This window comes from Lates calcarifer, linkage group LG7_2, assembly GCF_001640805.2.
Source record: "Lates calcarifer isolate ASB-BC8 linkage group LG7_2, TLL_Latcal_v3, whole genome shotgun sequence".
Classification (NCBI taxonomy): Eukaryota; Metazoa; Chordata; class Actinopteri; family Centropomidae; genus Lates; species Lates calcarifer.
This window is the reverse complement of record NC_066854.1, coordinates 2,356,840-2,379,582: the sequence shown is the minus strand read 5'-3', so window position 1 is coordinate 2,379,582 and position 22,743 is coordinate 2,356,840. Positions and strand designations below refer to the sequence as shown.

General features: G+C 41.3%; 1 protein-coding gene across 2 annotated transcripts in view; it reads right to left on the bottom strand.

Annotated features, from left to right (window-relative positions):
* Positions 1 to 22,005, bottom strand: part of LOC108873081 (activin receptor type-2A) — a 45,648-nt gene extending 23,643 nt beyond the window's left edge. For both annotated transcript variants that reach the window (XR_001959342.2, XM_018661200.2), the window contains exons 1-3: positions 21,028 to 22,005; positions 2,896 to 3,103; positions 1,305 to 1,438 (exon numbers count right to left, since the gene is read on the bottom strand). Coding sequence is in view for 1 of the 2 variants with exons in the window: in XM_018661200.2 (XP_018516716.1) it covers positions 1,305 to 1,438; positions 2,896 to 3,103; positions 21,028 to 21,082 (397 nt within the window). In the remaining variant the exon portion in view is untranslated. The remainder of the gene's footprint in view (positions 1 to 1,304; positions 1,439 to 2,895; positions 3,104 to 21,027) is intronic.
* Positions 22,006 to 22,743: the final 738 nt, after the last annotated feature.

The window sequence follows — 22,743 nt, the reverse complement described above, 5'->3', positions numbered from 1 at the left end:
CACGCACACACACACGCAGCAGGATTAGCAAATCCATCTCGTGACATAACGTAATCCGCCTGCCAAAAATAACAGAGCTCTGAACTGTGTCCGACCCCTGCAGGAGTCGCTGGGTGACGCCTGCTGGCTCAGCCTGTCCTCCCATCACAAGGTGTGACAGTCTGATTCGGCAGTGCTGTCAAGGCGCCGACGCTCGGACGCCGAACGCCACTGCCATCCTCAGGGTTGGGGGGCAGAGAAGAGAGGGAAAGAGGGGGGCCAATGGAGGCTGCACCAGCACCAGCTGCATGATGGGACTCTCGGGGGGTTTGTCAGAGGGATTGTGAAGTTTTTCTCTACAGGGTGTCTGCAGGTTTCAGAAAGTCAAATATAAAGGAATAAAAAGAGACAGACTGGCCTGTTGGAAAATTTAGCTGTAAAGTGATGAGTGCAAGGACACCAGAATCGCCACTGGTGGGTCAATCCACACCAAATATTAAGCGCTGGTCAAGGCGGTGACATAGTCTTGCATTCAAAATATGTCAGGACACCATCATCAAACCTGTAACCTTCTGAATAACACAAGAGTCCCACTATTGTCAGCATCTTTTCAGTATTGCTCTGTTTTATCAGCTGCCTTCCAACCTCTGTGGCACTGGTTAAAGTAAAGGTTAAATTAAGTTAGGCATACACTCATCTGAGTGATAGAAGGCTCCATGTTAATTCTTCAGTAAAGACTCTGTGGAGTGGTTTGTATTATTCTAAGAGTAAGAGAAAGTACACTGCCTGCTCAAACAATTTTTACTGGTAAGATACATTCTTTTCAAACTGCAACATGTTGCTCTTCAGGTGAGGACACTTCAACTCTGACAGAGCAAAATAAAGCACAGACGAGTCTTTCTACAACCCAGATTCTGTTCTTTTGTTGTCCTACCAAAAATCCTTAAATTTTTTTTTTTCAAGGCCTAAACACCCAGAAGCACAGTAGCTGGCAGCAGTCCAGAGCACAAGTATCTTACATCACACACTTTGCACAGCACTATGTCTTCAGAGTAAAAGCCCGGATGTTTTGTCCATGGTAGGAAATAAAGTTAAATATACATTTAACTTAAAAAATATTTGACAAAACATATTTACAATTAGTGAGACAACAAGTAACTTCTCCCACGCCTGTTTGTTCACCTGGTTCACCTGTAAGTGAGTGGTGCAAACCTAAAAACATAAATAATGTAAGACTTTTTAACACAGATCTGGCATAAACGCTCAGTGTTTGTAATCATCAGTGGAATACTGCTATGTGTAAGTGCATGTTGGACTGTACATACTGTAGGCGGTTGAATGGTGCGGGTCGCTCTGTGGGGGCGCTTCAGGTGCATACAAGAACCTTTCGTTGCACATGTTGCCTTCACAGCAGCAGAAGAAAACGTCTGGACTCTCCTTCCTCTCCACACACTCATTACTGCAGGGAACACGGAGGTAGGAATTTAAAAATGCACAGCAAAGGACATTAAAGCAATTTATTTTTTTGTAGTGTGAGCAAATGCACACACGCATGAACAAACACATCATCTGTATGTGTGCGTAGACAAAACGCACCCGTGCGCAACTGAGGCGGCATGTGCTCACACACTTCCTCCATGCACTCACTGCGGAAGACATTGTGTGTTCTAAAAAGCAGGAACACACACAAACACATTTGGACCACACACGCAACTACACACAAACACACACTCCTGTCCTTCCTCTCCATTCTCTCGCTGCCGCAGAAGACATGAAAGAAAAACATTTATAAAATAACTCCTACACACTGCCAATATCCAGACATGCAAACAAACACACATGAACACTAACAATCACACACACTCACTCTCTCTTTCACACTCACACAGTCATCAGATAAAAGCCAAAGGAAGTGGCAGCCGCCCTCGACTTGCTCTGGACTCTCCAGGGAGGCGAGGCGGCGCCGTCTGAGCAGAGGTACCCAAACTGTGCGGGCTGCAGAATCTACAGCAACTTCATCGCACAGGAATCAAAGGAAAGCTGAAGCAGAACTGGCTCAAACCAGCATCTGATGCCAGGTTGATGTTCTAGCAAGGAAGAAACTATAATAATACCATCTATTAATATCTGCTTACTGTTCTGGGTTTGGACATCTGGTTGCAATGTGCACATCAGACTGAGTCCACTTTCAGTAAAGATTCGCACAGCCATTTAAATTTCATCTGTCTGTGGTAATTAGAAAGGCAGCCCTGTGCAAGTCATTCAGATGGAGAAGCACACAGTGGGACAAAAACTGTGCTCAAGGTGATTTTAAATGTATTTACAGTCGAGCCTTCCTCATGATGTGCTGGTTTTGTCCTGTTTGAGAGACCTGTGCTGCTGCTTTTTGTCCAAAATCAATGTTTAGGTTTATCAGAAGAACGTGTTCATTTGCTTGCACTCAAGGAAAACATTGGTAGTCTTTGATATGCTTTAAGTTTAACATTTCCTTTCTGTGTGTGTGTTTTCTGATGATAGTCTTTTATCTCTCACAACAGGATTTTTAGATCAGGGTTCAGTTTATTTAAGTAGTTCTTCAGTATGTTGAAATGACACTACAAACTTCCCAGAAAATAATAAGCAGTGATGTTGAGGTTTTCAATGCAAAAGGGTATTTGCAGGTCACTGAAGACTAAATGTAAGACTTTTGAAATGCTGCTAGGAATGTATCTTATGAGAAACTTGTTTATTTCTGACCAAAACCAAAAGTGGGAAGCGGTCCAACTCTGTTATAACATTCAGAAACTTGATGTTACCTTGCTTAAGTAATTAAAAAAAGACCTGTTGACACCCTGACTTTGTTTTGGTGATGTTTAAGTCTTCTTTTTCAGATATTTCTTTGCCTAACGCCTGTATTTTCTCCTGCCAACCATGTACCTGTCGTAGCAGTTGACATCGTCCAGCCAGCAGCCTTGCTTGACGACCTCCACAGTTCCAGAGACGTTCTTCCACGTGGCGAAGCAGTGCCGCCGCTTGTCTTTCTCGCCATAACAGGGTTCGATGCCGCTGCGGTTGGTGCGCTCCTTCTCCCAGCTGGAGTTGTAGTACACACACTCCTGAGTCTCCGAGCGTCCTAGGATGGCACCTGGAGAGAGGACGGAGAGGACATGCTTTACATTTATTTGAATTTGAAGGAGAGTGTCATTATTAAGAAAGCATCCATGCATATGACTTTCCCTGGTAGAGATAAAGGTTAAACATAACAATTTCTATTAAATGTTTTGCCAGGTGAGACCTCAGAAACCTGTGAAAGCAGCTTTTGAACTTGGGGATTTACAAGCTACTGCAGCTGGGAGATGAAAAAGTTATTTTCCTGCTCTGTCACTGGCAAAGAATAGAATTTAGTTTGTATCAAAAGGACATTTCTTTACAGCCTCATAGTATGAGATAGATTGAAGTCATAAAACATTTAGTAATAATAAAATCTACTTCTGTGGTACTTCTTTTTTTTTTAATCAGAGTTCCCCAGTGCTTTAGAGTCAATACACCAATGAAAAATGAAAGCTTTTTTAAGATGAACAATAAAAACCAGCCAGCCATGACTGACAATAATAAAGTTATAGAGAAACACACAAGCAAAACAGAGAAACCTAAATCCTCTTCACAAACACAACTGAAGCGAGCCAATCCACTTTCCCCCCCGCCAAAATAAAGGAGACTCTGATTTCCTGTGGATGAACACAGGCAGCAGGTTTTCGCAAACCGATATCCAGGGAAATGACTGCATGACAGCTTGTCAGTTTAGCGTTGCCGCTGCCACTTCTCATCGCCTGTCAGAGAGTTAGTCCAGTTTAGACTGCTGACAAGACTGAAGATAGTCAGCCACTGTTTGCTTTCCTCCTGGCACTGCAAACCAAACGGGTCAGACACACAGGAAACCAGGATTGCTTCCTACGCATCATTTTATTCGTCCTCTAAAAGGTGCAATAAGTAGGACTTTGCTGTTCCAAGTTGTTAATGTTGACTCTCAGTCATCCATATGCATTAGCTAGACCTCAACACCGTGAGAAATTAAATCTATTTTTTCTTTTTCACAGTCACAGAGTTCCACACTTAACAGCAAGCTCACTTCTCTCTTCTTTCTATTGTGAAAATGTGACTTTTTTATTACATGAAAAAGGAAAGCAGAGCATGTGTAGTTCAAACGGTCATGAACTTCCTCTGGCTGCTGACATAAGTGAAAAAAGTTAGCAAAATCATGCTCTGTTATCAATGCCTGTAGCTGTCATCATGCAACACGTCTTTTTTTACAGTCAGCAAATACGTAAATGTACATGATTCATATCTTATCTGTGTCTAATCTGAGTTTGTGGTCTGTGATGTGTGCCCTCTTAAATTCCACAATGACTATCATATTCTATTTAGGGTTTCAAGTGTTAAAATGTGGGGTTAAATGCTAGATTTTTCTCTTTTTTGTGTGTGTTTTGGTTTCTAATGTGTGACTACTGAGGTTTGAGGTCTATTGTGATTCCATTTAGAGTTTGTCAGAAGAAGACATTTGAGAAAAACCTCCTGTGCAGAGGTATCAGAGCTCTTCTATTTATTTTTGTATACCTGTTTTATTCACTTTAAATTCCCATTTCTTAATTTGTCCATGCTGCTAGGATTTACACGCTTTACCAGCTTTTATTTACAGTTGCTTTTAATGTCTCGAAAGTACTCCATAATTTAATGTAAAAGTGCAGCAAATAAAGAATAATGCACCAATTTATGTGATCATTACCCACTCTCCTCTGCCAGTGAAATAACACTGCAGAGGAGAAGTGTCCTGTCCGCCCTGACTGTGTCTCCGGTCACAGTAGCTTCCAGAAATTAGGGCTTAGCTTGCATAATGAGGTTAACTTTGGGAAGATCATGTATTTTTCAATAAAATGGCTGCTTAAGTCAATCCAGTTAATGCCAACCCCAGCCCTGGAAGCGCCTCAGGTCTCTTTTCAACGACATTAACAGCTGCAGATGGAAGTGAGAGGAGAGTGGCTACTTCACTGGCAGGCGAGGTCACTGTGCCTCTTAGCAGCACTGACGGCATTTTCTCTCGTCAAATCCATTTCCCATGAAGCCCCAAACTATTTCACAGCAACAGGTGCAGCTGTGAACTGCTGCCTGCGTGATCGGGAGCAAATGGCAAAGGGAGAGAAGAGAAAAATAGTCTGGACTGACGAATGAATGGCGCCAGGAAAATTTGCAGTGTGTTGAAAAAGCAGAAATAATTGGGTTAAAAAAACAAGGCACGTGTATTTACATAGAAACACATGTGAACGCTGCAAAAAAAACTGTATGGACCAACCTGCAAGCACACATGGAAAAAATTAGGGTTTGCCCAAACGTGCACATAAGCAAAAAATAATGCCACAAGGACGATTACATCATTTAACATGTGGTTCATGTGGTGTAGATTTCACTCGCTCCTACAGACTCCTTAAAAATGCCTTTAAGGAAAATCACTTTCTAGATTTGTTTTTAATTACACATTGGGTTTGAAATTAAATAAAATAAAAAACATGAAATAAATTTTATGACAATGACTGCTGCTGAGGAAAAAAGAGAATGAACTCTTTTCCTTAGAGAGAGAGAAACGACTGCCAAGATGCCCTTGCCCTTGAGCAAGACAATCAAATCTGCAGAGGTTAGGTATGAGTTGTTGAAAAGGCAGGTTTTCATGTCAGAGCCATGAGATGCCTGAATGGTATACAGCAAGGGAAAAAAAAAACACCCTTAAGAAAATAATGCAAACAATACATACTGTAGTGAACTCAAGAGTTTGGTATGAACCTTATGATATCCCATCATGCCTTTAGGGTGCTGCGGGCCTCCAGTAGACTTACAACCACATCAGGGGGTTGAGAAAATGTGACCGCTGATGACGGATGGATAATAAAAAGGTGGGTAGACAAACCACCTTAAGGCAACAAAAGATAAGGAAACAGATTTGATGTTTTCCTTCAAAGACCCTGTCCTCATATAACCTACTTTACTGTGATATTGCTCTTCAGTGACGTTTACTATAAATTTGTTTATCCACTCCATCAGGCCCTGTAGCAGTTTAAGCGTCCACTGTATGGCGCCTGGTTTCTATTCTTCCTGGATAGGGATGAATGCATCGTTCGCTTCACCGGCCCTCATGGGAGCTGAAGGCGCTAATGATGGAGAGGTATGTGGAGGTAAAGCGGAAGGTTAGCTCATTAGCCACTTCTGGTGCAACACCATCAGCCATGCTAGCAGTGATCCCCATAGACGCTACGTCGAGGCGCTTGGCATACACATTTCCATTTTACTCTGAGTGATTTACAATGAATGCCGAAGCAGGATAAGCCAGAGATCCTGAATCGATTTCATTACGAGTAACTCATAATAATGAGTATGCAGTACACAGAAAACAGGTGAAACAAATAATGTAGAATTATGTTACCAGAGACCTGATGTAAGAGAAACAAGCTATAAGTGCTGGATAATCCAAATGTGAGAATGACTAATTGTTCAATAGACTAATTGTTGGTTTCTGCGATCACATTTATGTTACCCTCAGTCTGCTGAGCAGAGCACTGAATCAACCTGTTGTTTAAAGTCCTTCAGTGGGTGAAACTGAGATCCTCCTCCTAAATCAAAGGCTTAGATATGAAGTACTACAGCCAAGCTTGTCCTCATGTAAACTGACAGCAAACTGATGTATTTCTAAATATGACAGTGCTCAAATTGAAAAGGCAAGACAAAAAGTCTGTTGTCTTTGTTCCTCAGCCAAGGCAAGCTGCAACACCTCAACAGTTCCATTGATAACGCCTCCATTCAGGTATTACAGTGTGTGAGAAAGAGCTGTGAGCCATGTGAACTGCAAATACAGAGCTCCGTTGTAAATACGGCTGTTAGGAGCTCAAATCAATCACTTCTCTGAAATGAGGTGACAGTGCAGGCCGGCTGCCTATGGCGTCGTGTGCCAAAGGTGGGCAAGAGCCGCCTGGCAGTATGGCGGATATGAAGGATATAAAGCAGAGAAATCAATCTTCTGACTAAGTCGCAGCTCAGAGTTCACTAAAGCGGATAATGTCACTGAGTGCAGAGCCTACACAAGCGATTGTGCAAGGACATACAATAGGGCTTCCACCCACAAGCACACATCCAGGCAATAAAGAGAGAAGCCTCTTTGTTTCCAAAAGATATTTCACGCACGGAAATGTCAAACATGAGTGGCACAGGCTCACTTTGTTTTTTGTAATAAGGTTTGTTGGAGAGAAAGATCGAGAAAGAAAAACAGCACTGGATGACTACAGCCATACAATGTAAATGCAAGGTTGTTTTTTTAGTAACGACACACATATTTTATTCTTTATATACTAAAATGGAAAATGTCACAGTGTGTCAAAAAGATAAAAACAAGTAAAACAAAAGAGGAAAAGCAAAGCAACAAAGAAAGGAGGAGAAACAAAAGAGCTAAAAGCAATGGTATGCTAATCTTAATCAACATGTCTAGTTAATTGATAATAATGGCTGTTTGTGAGACCATGCTGGAAGGTCAGTTCATGCAGGGGTAAAAGGGCAAAGACAAACATCTATTTAAACTTCATATGGAGTCCAAGCAGACCTGCGTCACTGTGAGGCCACTTCTGAGAAACTTCTAACAACAAACCAAAGAGTTTTTGTTATGTTTAATCGATCATCTCCCACAAAAGAAGAGGACTGTCTGTCCTTTACATCAAGATGGATATTTGCTCACGAGTCTCCCAACATTAGAACAAATCAGTCAAATCACTGCAACACTTAAGATAATGCATGTTTTTCCCCCTACACAATGTCCTCCCCTCCCATGAAAAGAAATGACCACATAGCATTTCATCGAGACTCCTTTCTCTCTTTCAGTCATACAAGAGATTTATCAAGGTTAACCGCGACCTACTTTAGCTGCATATATTTAAGCAATGCCTCCCCTGCAAAACGTCTAAACTCCCGACCCACTTCTCAATCCACTGGGGCTTTTTGAAAAACTGTTTCTCACCCCTCCTCACCCCTCGCTAGCTGCCTTGTGGTTCTGAAAATTCACTCTGACATTTTAAATTTTACATTTTGGGCACTTAGCTGATGCTCTTAGCCACAGTGATTAAGCTTCCAATTCCTATAGCACCAAACTTACAAGAATGAAACTGTAAGGGTGTAAGATTTTCCTGCAACCACAGAGTGGTCACATATGGCAATTAGACTGGATTTTTTTAAATGAACAATTAGACTGCAAAGACTGGAAGTGATTCACTTGAGAGTGTATAATATGAAGATTGAAAAGATGGTGAACTTGGCAGAGATGCTGCGACTAGAGGTGGTTACTGATTATCTGTAGCCGGCTCTGAAAATTCAATCTTTTGTCTCGCGGCCAAGAGGTCGCGTTAGGTAGAGGCAATTCAGACAACCTAAGTCTGAGAGTTACAGTGGAGGCCCTGACACCGAGAGCAGGAAGGCACAAAGGGTGATGCTATACCCTTTCATAGCGAGGTACACTGTGATAGACCTAAGGGCTGACAAACAGCCAACTTGCTGCTGGCCTGAGTTCACCTGGAGCTTCAAAAGGAAACCATGTCCACAAAACTGATTAAGGCTTTCCAAGGTTAAATGTTCAGTTATGATGTGCTTTGTAAATTCACAGCAATGCCATGTATTACTACATCAGTAAAGAAGAGCTACACAAGTTGCTGTTAAGCTACACTCAAAGTGGCAGGATATGCCAGCTTTTAGAAGATGTTCAAATAACCTTTTCATAGTAAAATGACAGCAATACAAAGATATGACATAGGCCTAACTGTCAGTGGCAAACCTGAAAAAGTATTGGATAAATGCTCAGGCCAATGACTGTATAAAAGGATGGATGCCGTAACAGCTCCCCAGAAGTGAAGCCAAAGCACCTTGATGGCCCCCACTAATGGCTGGCTGCAGTATGGGTCATAAATCCAACCCCCTCGGTGTTAGTGGAATGGAAGGAAAACATCTAAGCACATGCCAAATACATTTTTCCCAAAGATGGTTTCTGCCAATTTAGGTAGCTCTCATTATTCTGATGCACGTTCAAGTGTTCATTTTTCTGATATAAGTTTGGTTTTAATTAGTTTTATACATGAAACGTCAGCTGATCCTGACCTCGATAACGCATCTCCACCATCTGATCACAACTGCGCAGACTCAGGCTCCAAATGACACCACCAACACAAAGATAGCAGCAGCGCTATCTGGGATATTTTGGCTTAGTTTTCATACAGTGGGAGAAAACAGAGATACGTCATCCATCTTTCTACAAAATAGTACTGTACTGAAAAAAGTTTGATACGGGAAGTCTGGTTTAAGTAATGATTGAGGGTTTATCTGTTACTTACAGAACTAAGAATCTGGAAAGTTAACACAGTGACAATCATCTTTATCCTCCTCATTGCAAAGTACTCAACAAGAAATGCTAATTTTTTTGCAGGATAACTCTGCATTTATATCTAAATGAATGAAGAGGTCGTGTTTTTTTGACACAATTAGAAAGCCTGTCTGAACATGGCATCAGTGCTGAAAGCTGTAAAATGATTTAATACAGCAAGCAATACAGGTTTGAAACATTATTTTAACCTCATGCCTCTCAAAGAACTGAAAACTCTCCTTCTTAAAGACTATTTCAAAATCACAAGACAAAGGTTTAGGTTTTGGAGAGCCAAATATTTTCTGGGTATGACACCGAGGTGGTGAAATATGACCATAAGCAATTTCTTTCCTCTTATGAGACCATAAGTAGCCTGAGTAATAGCACAAATTCACTTTCTGACTCAGATGACATGTGCTCGCTCTCTCAACCTCCACTTCTATCTAAAATGCAAGCCAGACTTCCAAAGAGGAAACAAAAATCACAAGGGAGAACTACATCAGATCCTGTGTATTGGCACATGTCTCTTTATTAGCCAAGTGAGAGGGCTACAAGGTAGGAGCCACGCAGCAGAGATGGTTCTGGTCTGATCTGCGGCCAGGCTAGTGAGGTGCATGCTGGGTGGGAAATGACCACCAACCACCTGCCAAATGTTGGAGAAATTTCGACTAAGCCACTTTGGCAGGTGGCCAGTCAACGCCCGGGGGTTTTGTTCTATCTACTCCGAAAAACTAAAGCTGGCTGGTGAAACAGATAAAGTGTCTGATTAATTTAGGAGTCCTTGAGCTTGTGTGGCAGGAAGGCAAGAACAGTTTTGTTCTTCTGAGTTTTAACAGCAACTCTAAGGAGAGAAACAACAACATCTGCCGAACAGGCTATCTTTATATAAATAAATGTATACTTGACTACTCTCCATCACAAGTTGCAGTAACACCACAATGACTCAACCTACATTGTGTTTAAGAGAGCGTCGCAATTAGCTTTTTTCTTTTTTCCTTATGTCACATGGGAAGCAATGCCTTCACGTTTCTGGTGAAGAGGAGACAAAGAGGAAAATAGCACAGGTGAGTTTATTATCTGTTAATAATCACATTAAAATGTGACATTTCAGACTCAAGAAGTGTCCATCAGGCATGTTTTGCCTGACAGCTGCTAAGGAATACAGGAGCAAGAATATCCGATTTCCGCTCTGTGGCTGGTCACAGGGGCAGGCCGTGCTGCACTCTGCTCTGTAGCCTCATAATGAAGTGGCATTTTGGCGGGCCAGGCCTGCACTGCGTGCACCAAAGTAGGTAAACAACTCATTCATCAAGGCTTTTTTTGTGTGCCTGCCAGGAGTGGGGATTGTTCATTATGATGGAATTTGTTCTAAGGATCAACTTATCATCTGCGTCCGGGCAGAGATGAAATAAATTTGAGGTGATGTATGGGTGTTTGGGGCACTGGTATGTGTGGGAATATGTGTGACTGGGCGCTTAAAACAAACGTGAAGGATGATTTTTGAATAGTGTTGAATAAAGAAGTTAGGCTGAGGCCAGGGGTCAAAATGCTGTCTGCAGAGCTGGCCTCTTGGCTTCCCAGCAATGCTTGTTGTTGCTGCTAATGCAATTTGACACTCCTCCCCCACATATCTGGCTCAAGACACAACTAAATACAGCTTTTGCATGTGTAAATAACCGCATATATTTAGTAGAAAACTTCTAATCCTAGTGGTGTTAACACCTTGCTGCACCCATTGAAAAAAGCAGTGATAATATCTTAAAAAAACTCTATCCTACGTATATAATATAATCTGCTCCAGTTCTCTCAAATGTTGTGCAGCAGAGCAGTAGAAGAGGAGATTCTGAGTATATACCAGAGATATACAAGGAAGGAAAGATTTGATGTGGCTTCGAGGTCAAGTTGGGTTCAGGCAACAAAATTTTGTAAGCTGTCAGGCCTGGATTTGGCTACAGCTCTAAACAAACGGTGCAGAAATTTCAGGCCTATGTCAAACTCTTCTTCTAATGGTGATTTACTAAGTAGGTAACTAGCATTTCTGATGGGTAAAAGCTTTAACAGATAACGGTGTTTGGGGGGACAAGAGTGATCAAACTAATCAGTGGGAGCAAGACACAATGTTTGAAAATCCAGCAATAGTGGATGTCTCCACATCCGACCTCTCTTTTTGTACTACTGCCATCAATCCTTTCTCCCCGACTCCAAAACGTGGGCACTGGCGGTTAGAAATGCAGCCCACCACTTGCCTTTAGGGCAGCTCCTGGCTGACTTGGATAAAGATTTTTTTTTACACCATTTATAGCTGCTTGACTATCACAGACATTAGGCACCAAAAGCAGCATGGGAGACCACTTGCCCACGGCGAGGTTATCACCTGAGTGAGTACTGTGCACTATTTTAGAGCCCGACGACAGTTTCCCAAGTCCCATAGCACAAAGTTTATTAAGCAGTCAGCCTTGGTGCTTAATCAGTATTTCTGTGATGTGAGAGAACTTTATCATTGTCAAGTATCTGATGGTAATAATCATAAAAATGATTATAGGAAAGATGCTGGGAAAAAGATAAGAGCACAGATGAGCCCATAGAGAAATGAGTTTTGCTCCTCAGATGAAATTATGCATTTTAGAGGAAAATGTGGCAAAGTCTTATAATTATATTAAGTCCATATTTTCCCCAGCTGCTGTCATTTTGTTGCTGTAGCTGAATGAATAGAGAGGTAGCAGTCTAGTCTGTGCACAGAGACATTCACAGTCAGATACTATTTTACAGTAGAAGGTAATTTTACAGAGCAGCCTGGGTCTTGCTGCAGTGCTACATTAATGCTCTATCAGATGGTGTCGTGACATGGCAGGGGTGGTCGGGTTGGCTTGGGTGAGCTGGTCACAAAGACTGCACTCTTTCCACGGCCGGGAGGAGGGGACACGGTGAGGCGGCGGGGGGCAGGGGGGGCATTAAAAACCACCGCACTCAGCAATTGAATCCAATCCCTCTAATCCTCGCTGGTATGCCCGAGCGACAAACGCCCATTGGTCTCCGCCTCAATTAGCACTGATGGGGCTGGTTGCTGGACAGGTCAGGAGAGTGCCTGGGTCTCTCGCCGTGAATCGCCGCCTGCAAGGAGCACATTCCAGCGTAGCCCCGTGTCCCTCGTGTGCAGTCGGCCATCGCATACCGTACATTCTTTACAGGACGAGCAATTTAAAACGCCTCGTTATCTCTCGCAGGGTACTGTAGAAGGATCTGCAAACCCCCCCCCCCACTGAATCCCCTCTGTGCTTGAATTGTTTGGATTTATTTGAAGGGTGTGTTAAGTGCCACTTGGGCTTACAGCTGAACTGTGTATTGAATTTGCAGTGATATTGCAATATCACAAAGCCTGCAGCATGGGCATTTCAATTCATTTTTATAAAACAAGCAATCAATGAAGAACGGAGAGGGAAGGAGGGAGGGAGACACAGAGAGAGGGAGACTGGCAGACAAGCCATTTTATATATGAGGAGATTGGTCCTTTGAGAGTCCAGTCCAGCTCAGTGAGAGATATTTTCCATAATCCACTGCTGTAAAGCTATTGGATGTGCTTCATGCACCCACCTCAAGGTAATGCAGACACTGAAATGTGGTATCGCAATTCATATTGCAAATACCATTCCTGTCAAGGTAATCAAAATATGATATCGTGTTCACCTTCTGCAGCTTTGCTTACACTACAAACCAAAAGAGGAGAGGAGGTCTTGGAGAACTAAAAGTGTACAGAAATACACTCTGTGATCAAGGTTAGCCCATGCTAGCTCACAGGCTACTGCTGCTGATGTGTGGAGCTAATGCACAGCCCTGCTCTGAGTCATCTCACGTGGCGCAAGACATGTTGTCTGCCGTTCAATTATGTTCACTGTTTGCACTCGCCAGCTTCGCATTTGTACAAGACAAACCAATAAACGCTGGGAGTCAATAAATCCCCCACTCTTTCATCCATCCAGCCATCCGACGACCTCAGTGACTCCTGGCTCATCTTTATATTTAGTGTAAACTAATGACACATACTGGTCACAAGGCACCACCGCCAAAATAAAGCACCAACACTTGTGTATTTTTAATTGAGATTATATTACAGGTGCAGTAAGCTAAGAATTTGACTCCCCTGGTGCAGAGAATAACCATAATGGTTCTGCAGGGTTTATAGTTTTGTTTATCAATACCAGCGATGATGACTCAGTGCTTACCAGGCACAGCTAAGATTTCAAAACTTTTTCCCGTTAGTGCCGCTTGGGAAGAAAAGAAAGTTTCAAGACTGAACAAATCCCCTCTCCACATCACTGGCATTTCGAATGGAGGTTGGCACTACAAGTGAGCCACCAGTGTCAAAAGACAGGTCGGCTACAAGAGCTAAAAAGCCTCACAGTCGAGGCAAAAAAGCAGTGGCAAGCACTTTTATTATTCTGTTGGATTTGTTCTGATCTGCTACTTAATTCCTCTTTCAGTTTCTGTAAATGTATTATTTATGTTGATAGCAAGGACAGTAAATGTTGAGCCAAAGACCTGTTGATGTTTCTGCATTTCACATGATTGCTGCTCAGTGCATCCTAAATGGCATTTGAGGTTTATTAGATAGCAACGCAGAGTGACAGCAACAATAATGGCAGGAAGACGAACCCACAATATCAGGAGCGAACAGCATTCACCCCGGTCCGCCGAGTCCCCGAGACACCATTACCCTTTAGTGGTTCTGGTGATAAGAGGTCAGAGCGACCTTCATGACAGGGAGGAATCTTGGCAAGAGTCGGACGAAGAGGAGGAGGAGGAGGAGGAAGGAGGGAGCGTAAAGCAGGCGAGGACCCTTGAGAGAGCCTGAAACAAGAGCATGATGAATGTACAGCTCGCAGTTTTTAATCAAGGATCAAAGCAGGGCCTCTCCGTCTGAGCAGCCAGCCTGTCTAGACTGAAACTCTCCCAAGCACATAAAGCAACATCTGCAGGATGCATTAATTACAGTAAAGGACCATTCTGGACCGCTCTCTAGAGTACAGACACATCAAACGGCCTAGAATAAGATAAAATACTCCTGTATATACCAATACTTTTATCTAAAAAGCTAACAAAGTATACCTACATTTTGAGACTAATAGCTCAAAAACTACAGGCTCCACGCCAAAGGTTGGTGGTGTTGTTTGTTTCAAGCCTAGACTTATTTTCCCAGTCGTTTGTTTTAATTTGAGTCAGTAATGGTTACAGGAGCAGATCACCAACTTCCCATTACACAGGTACGCACAGTTTACATTTACATTTTCGGCTTTTAGCTGATGCTCTTATCTGGCATGGCTTATAATAAGGTGAGCAGGTAGGTTTCTGCTCAGGATGAATACCTGTAGCGGATGCTGGACATGTGACCTTTTGGTTACAGGGTGGACTCTAGTCTGCCCATTTTATTAATGCTCAACAAGAATTATAATCTCAAATTGATGGAGTCTGATTAGTCTGATTGGAGTCAGAAACATCACTTCAGCCAGGGACAGTGCAGCTCAAACCATCTCCTTCAGGGTTCTTCCAAGCCTACACCTCTGCTTCCTCTAAGGAGGTGAAAGCTGAATTAAATATGTATGTTATTTTAGTCCCTTCACTGCTTCTACGCTGCTGTTATAAAAAGACTCAGAGCCTTACAGCATTTGCAAATAATTCTTTCCATTTGCTCTGACCTGCTTGCAGTGTCTAAGACTTACAGCATCAGATGGTATCAGCTACAAAAAAAGTGCACTAAACTGGCTTTCAAATAATTTCCTCTAATTACTTAACCTCTGTGGTGCTTTTTCAGTGTACTGTCCTGTGTGGCAATACTCAGCCCAGTGATACCAGGAGCAGGTTGAAACAAATCGCTGCTGCTGAAGAAAATCCCCTCAATAGCAATAGTGGTGTTTTGATGATTCTTAATTGTAGTGAAAGTTTAGATAGTCATTTATGTGGTGAGAGTGTTTTAAGAAGCCTTAGGCCATCGAAACCTGGTAAAAACATCTTAGTTTAATTATTAAAAGGTTACCTGCCATGCCTTAAACAAGATCAATCGAGTGACTAGAAATTGATTTATTTTCAATGTAAGTCAGCCAACATGTAAACAATAATGATTGTAAACAAACTCTCTAAAAGTCACCTGCACTTCTGTTTTACCTCTCTGTTGTCATTTAATTTGATCAACACCTGTCTCATGCAAAATAAGGACATTAAGCTGAATGCAGTTGGTCAAAATTTACCAGTTCAGCTCAATTTCCTTTTGCAAGAGAAATAAAGAGAAAGCTTTGGCTAAGTTTTGGGGTCAATGGTAAGATACAAAGTCCCTTTTGGAGATCATCATTGACTTCCACCTTACAAATATCACTGCATCTCATCAAAACTGCAATTTTCTCAAACAAATACAACTGCAACTATTCCCAATTCTTCACTTTGACTGTCACCAAAACGCACACAAAAATCAGTCATGTTGCTTGCAGGCTACACAGAGAACAATACACCTGGCCATGGTCTAAATTTAACCAGTGCTCTGACTGGTGGAAGGTCATAATTTCCCCAGCTGGACCCAGCAACACGCTGTCTTTGGTCACCATTTTACCTCCATGAACAGGAAATGGTGTGGCGCTTTGTTTTTATGATGTTAAAGCACAGAATGATACACGGCCCTGGAAGGAAGCAGTCTGGCTAGTTGGGCCCGATGGGAAATCGAGGCTACATCTGGCCTTAACAAATACACCTGTGCTTTTGGAGCCTAATGCATAATGCAAGAGAACATATTAGAAATAGATAGGGGGGGAAAAATGGGACAGAGCTGGTAGCTGGCCTCTGACCGCTCTAGGAAACAACCAAAACACTGCAGCAGAAGGGTACAGGCTAGTTAGTAAAAGTGTTTAAATATAGCTGCAAATGAATTAAAAAATAATAATAATAAATTACATGTAATTATATGTTTACACAGCTGCAAGGACAGGAATATGGAAAATGTATTTATTTAAACTTTTTTAAACAGACTGCTAAATATTTCACAAATGGGAAACATTTCTTGTGTTATTCTGTTTGAATTGACTATCAATTCAGTGCATTTGTCATAATTTTTAAGTATTTACAGTGTGAATATTAAGCTGAGCCAGCCACAGTGAATATTAGTTTTAGTCAGTACAATTTGTCTTTATTTTAGTTTTAGATTTGAATAACTTTTTTTTGCTTTTTATTTTTTCTCCTGTGCATAGTGTTTCTGGTTTGATATGTCTACTAATGATTAACTGTGTTTGGGAAGCAGTGTCAGTCGCCAAGGGAAGCCAAAGACAAAATTTTCACCTCGTCTGAAAAGCTGAATTGTACTGAATTGTACTCAAATGACTAATTGACTAAAATAAATAAGTGCTTAGTTCCTGCCCCAATTCTTAAAAGTATAGTCTTTTAATATCTTGCATTTGATCACATTTTAACATCAATAAGATGGCGGGGGAGCTTCTAAAGCAGAGCTCTATCATTATGTATTCAAATGATAAAACCAACACAATCTCAGGAAAATAATCTGATAATTAACTGCACACTAGAGGGAAAAGTCTCTTTAAATCCTCTACAGGAGGGTCAGAGGTCAACTACAAAACACTGCTATTAAAGAGTTGGCATCATAGTGGGGAGCACTTGTTTGCAGAGAGGCTCAGTCAGGTGGCAGATAAATTAACCAATTCACCCAGTTAATGCAACTGGTAAATGTTAGTTTTCCCCAGTTCAATGAGACAGAACACAGAGGCCCTGGACTGGTGATCCACTGAGTTCAGATACCATTTCAAGTCGGGTTTGATGTGTAGCAGAGCTGAAACTGAATCATCAGATCTGTTGTGCTGCCGAGGATTTTTAAAAAACCCAGAGCCGCTTCATCCTCGCCATATTGATGTAACCTTACACTGGCATGCAAGAGGATCAATGTCTGTGTGAAACTGCTGCAGTGTACAAAACAGGAGGCCAAATGTGAAGGCAGAGCACGAGACACGACTTATCCATCTATCAGCCTCGGTGGTGGAAAGATGCAGAAAATTAAACAGCCATTTTTCTTAAAATTATTTGCCAAACATGACTAGCCAGTGAGTGATTACTTGAGCTGCATTCGCTTCGACTTATACCCATTTGTACTCATTAACTCATTAGAGAAAATGTGGTCAAGTGGTCATATGTTATCAACCACATAAATAATACAGCAGATACTGCTTGTTGTTAGTATGCATAACAGACTGTGCTTGCACAGACATGATTGATCATTTGGATTATTATTTGATACATGTGTTGACACACATTCACAGTTTCTGACACTGAACAGGAAACATTTGAGCTAAAATGAAAAAAAAAAAAAAAAAATCAACCACATATCTAATTTTAATCACTACAAAGTTTCTCTCAGGCTTCAGTTATTCAGTGACTCTGACAGGATCTGAACGTGCCACAGTGCAGCACAGTAAATATTTACCAATTTGCAGTTGAAGCTCACATGAGATCTAAGGCAGAGGTCACCTTTTAAACAGATGACCCGGGTCCAACATGCGCCTGCTGCAGCGTCACATTATCGGGTCCTTGGAGGCAAAATGTCACTTTAAAGTTCAAGACAGGGGCGTTTTCAACCTCAACCCAAAGTGAAAAACCTTACACAAGAAGCCCATTTACTATCCTGTCACATCAACCTTGACCCACCATGTGTTACAGCAGGATTTAGACGTGCAAGTATGGATCAAAAATACTGCACAGCTGCTGAATGCAATATTAAACCAGGTCAAACTTCACATTTATGCCTCCTTTCAAAATAATAGCCTATCGATAATCTAAGGAAGTTATGCCTGCTTTTTAAGGTTTAATTAGGAAACACTGAACATCCCCAAATCCTGTTGATGGAGTCTAATAAACTGCATATAGCACGCTAATAATAATGCCTATAATTGAGGCCAAAAATTCCGACCATTTGCTGGTCACAATTTTTTCTAAAATATTAATAAAACATAATCAGCAACTGCAAGTAATTAATTAATTTACTTATTAATTAATCTGTCAAATACTTTGTAAATTAACTGATTGCTTGGTCTCTAAAATGTAGAAAAATACTGAAATATAACAATTACAATTTCAGAGATATCTTCTAATTACTTTGACAACAGTTCAAAATGCAAATATGTTAAATCTACTAGCATATAACATGAGCTAAATCAGGTAATCTTCGTATTTAAGCAAATAAAACCAGCATTTTTTTTTTTTTTGGGCATTATGGCTTAAAATACAATTAATCAATCACAATTGTTGCCAATTAATTCTGTGCAAAACAACCAGTCTTTCAAGCTCCATTAATATTTTTGCTGCAATTAATTAGATCATTCCAAAGCACTAACTCAGTACTGTTAAGAAGTTGTATTATTCCATCACTTGCCGTCCAAATACACATTCTCTGACACTGTAGTTTAGAATGAACAAAAATAAAAAGACAGTGTTGCTTAAGTTGTAAGTCGCCAAACAACTGCAGTTTCTACAGACAGGATCCTCTGCATTTTGAAGTCTCTGGATAAAAATCTCAACGTTAACTTAGATTTCTTGGCATGTCGCAATAGGCCTCATCAAATAAAACCACTCTGGGCTAAGTGCCCTGCCCTTATCAGAGGTTTCTTGGTGTCGCCTTGAGCTGTGCCAATTCAACTTGGATTTCATAGTGGATTATTATTCCTCCTCAAGTAGGAACCATTCATTTCCCCACTTCAGACAGTAATGAGCAAGTGGAATAATCATCTGCTGCACTGTGCAGTACAGACAGCACCTGGCTTACACTCTAACCAACCCCAACTATTACCGTATTTGAGAAGCCTTTTAATTTCTACTCAAATGCTCAAAGACACCCCAGGGCTCGCTGCTAAAGGACATTCCACTGTGGCTTGAGATTTTATTTTACCCTTTCCATTTCTTAGGTCTTAACCGCTTTTATGAAAAGGAACACTGGATATTTTATAAACCAGGTGCCATTTACTTATAAAACAGCACAGACAAACGGTTTTCTGTGCATGCAAACAACAGGCAAAATACAATTTAACCTCTGAATGAAATTTTAAACAACAATAGCAAATATCCTGCCTCCAGGTCTGACTTTTACCTTCTTTACAAACGAATCTTTCAAACCATACAATTCCTGTGGTTTATGCTAAGCTCCACATCCTGTCATCACAACACAGTCAAACCAACAGATGAAGTGATAAACAGAGTGAAACTATTGCTGCCCAAGGTCGTGCTTGTTAGCAGCACGGACATGTTGGTATTTAAGGTGTAATGGGAGTTAAAAGCACTGGTTCACTATTTGTCACCTTTCTGTCATGTGATGACAACAAATTCAGGTATCATAACACAAGTCTCAGATTCTTTAGTGACTAATTAGATGAACTGCCTTGTCATGAATGTGGAAATTGTGTTGTTGTGATGTGAGGCTGGGCTCTTTCCTTTAAGAGGTGGAACAGGTTCACTGAGGCCTTAAGGTCCTCTGAAGTTGTAATTTTCATGGGCTGGATCCACTGAAACATCAGAACAAGGAAAAACAAATATTACAAGCCTCAAACTGAGGCCCTCTAGATGTTTAGATAGCATTTCTATCCAAATATTTTGTCTAGTAAAATCTCAAATATGTGCTGGCATGACGAAAGCAGGATGAAAATGCCTCTCGATGTATGAACAGGTCTCTCAATCACAGAGGAACTGACGTTTAAGTCCACCCACATCCACGTAACCACTGTGCTCTGCAAGAAAAATAACACTCCTGGGTTGACCCTTTTCTCCTTATTATCACCTCACTGACCCCACTGACATTCATTATGCATCCACCCCTGGGAAAAGAGAGCATACAATGAATGTTCACCAACATGAGGGCTGAAAATTGCTTTGCTGCGATGAGATTTTGCCATTACATAGTTATAATACTGCCTGAATGTGCATGTGAAAAAAGGGTTAAACCAACTTAGTATGACCTTTTCTGCAAATGTACTATTTTGTCAATGAGCTACATTCCATTAGTAATGACATGAATGTGAATAAAAACTTTTCTGATGTGGAGCTTTTTAAATTTTTTTCTAAATACAACGCTGATTATTTGTCTTGTAGTGCTCCTAGCTTGGGTTTAGGCATTAACCACTGTTTATTTACACTCCACAAGTGTTAACCCAACGTGCCTCACTTCAGCCTCACTTGATGTTAGATTTGACTTCATAATTAATTACATAACTGTCTATACTGCTAGCTGGGAGGTAACAGTGAGAACAAAACAATCATCCTCATACAGTTCTATTGTTAAGCTAAAAAGAAAACTAATTGGTAACTGGTATATCCCATCAAGAGCTACTCAATGGCCCCTTGAGGTCCCCAGGCCCCATCTTGGGCTCACTACTGACATCTGCAACATGCACAAGGCACATCCACACATGGAGGAAGGACACCAGCAATGAGGCAGAAAGGCAGAGTGGGATTTTTCCCACCTTCCCACAGGATTGAATTGCATTGCACTGCATTCTCCACAAATAACAACAAGCTATGCATTGCATTCTGCAGAGGTAACAATAAACATTGCTCTGAATTCTCCACAGCTGACAATAAGCCATGCATTTCCCCTCCACACCCACCTGAAGAGCAGGAGATGAGGAAAACGGCGAAGGCCAGTTTGGTGGCGTCTCCCATTTTCCATCCGAATCTGATCCTCTGACTAGGAAGAGAATAAAAAACCAAAAAACCCCAAAAATCTCAAAACGACTGAGTGAAATTAAATGTCTTGCTGCTCCAAGGAGCACTGTCTCTGCAAAAAGGACATCTTTAAAATGCCGAGATCGAGCCCAAAATCCAAAATATCCCAGGTAATGCAAGCCTCACTAGTCCAAAAAAAGAAGAGGGGAGGAAGAGGAGAAGGATGAAGAAGAGGAGGGGATGGTTGGTGGTATTTCCAGGTTTACAGACAAGCAATGGAGGACGACTTGTTGGCATTCAAGCCAGGGCTGTCATGTACTTGCCAGGTCTGCAGCATTGTTATGAACAGACGTGTTCACCTGTGCCTGTTGGTTTTTAACCTGTTATTTTCAGACCAGCGGAGCAGAGAGCCGAGCCACAGCCGGACAGGGCTAACATCCATCGGACTGGAAATCAAGCGCACTCCGCTCTCCAATCAAACTTCTCCTCGGTGGGCTCCGTCGCAGAGCTATAAAACGTCAAAACAGAGTTTAAATTAGCATTTCCACTCTCCTGTCGTGAAAACAGCAGGTTTAAAACGTTTATTGCTGTTGATATATTCCGTGTAGAAGTCTCAGCTTCGTCCGACAGTCCGGCGGGGCTGCCCGGCCACAACCAGAGCCCCGTCCGCTCCAGCAGGGAAACAACCGATTACGAGGCTCCCTCCAGTGTGTTAGCCCTCTCCGAAGTCGGCCAAACAGCCTTCCCTCGTCGAAATTAATTAAATGAACAAGTGGAAACACTATCATATGATAGCAATAACCGCTAAAGCTGTCGTTAATCCGTATAGCTAACGCAGCTATCGAGTTCAGGACGAGCTGGTTTTCCCAAGTCCGTCTCCTCCTCGCCTCCTCTGGTCGGGACAATTTCAAGATGGCGTCACTGACTCACGTCAAGTCAGTCGTAGTAATATATGACGCTTCCGGTACAGCTTTTCAAAGTAAAATATTACCGGGGAGAGATTAAGCGATATCATAATAAATTAATAAATATAAGATGATGCTGATGTTGTGTGATTAATTGCAGTTTAACTAAGCTTTGTTTTGCATTGTTACCATTTTTTTAGTCCTGGGCTGCAACTATTATTTTTATTATTGTTAATTGCTAATTATTATTTAACTTTTATTGTTAATATAGCTTTAAAAAGTACTAAAGTAAGTGCAGGACAGAAACACCTGGAAGTAAATTCTATTTCACCTGGTATTTTTCACCTCTGTCTTCCTATAGAGGGATGATGTGAGTCATCTTTTCCATGTAGTGTACTGTTAGTTGCCTATAAAGAGGTCCATAATGAGAGAGTTTTTCTGAAGCCAGCATTTAACTGCAGATTTTTTTTTCTTCAGGAGGCAGATATTACCTTATGGAAGACACAGATATGAAAAATAATCCATCAATATGTGGCCAAATATGTGGAGAGCATCAACATTATGGACATGGTCCACTCCACTATTTTTTGATTAATCTATTCAGTCTAGCGTGTAACAAAGAGAAGCATTAAATTCTTATATTTGATAAGATAGAAACAACACATATTCAATTATCAAAAACGTAGCTGATTAATTTTCTACTGATCAACTAATCAATTAATCTCTATGACCTCTGACTATAGTTATATGTTA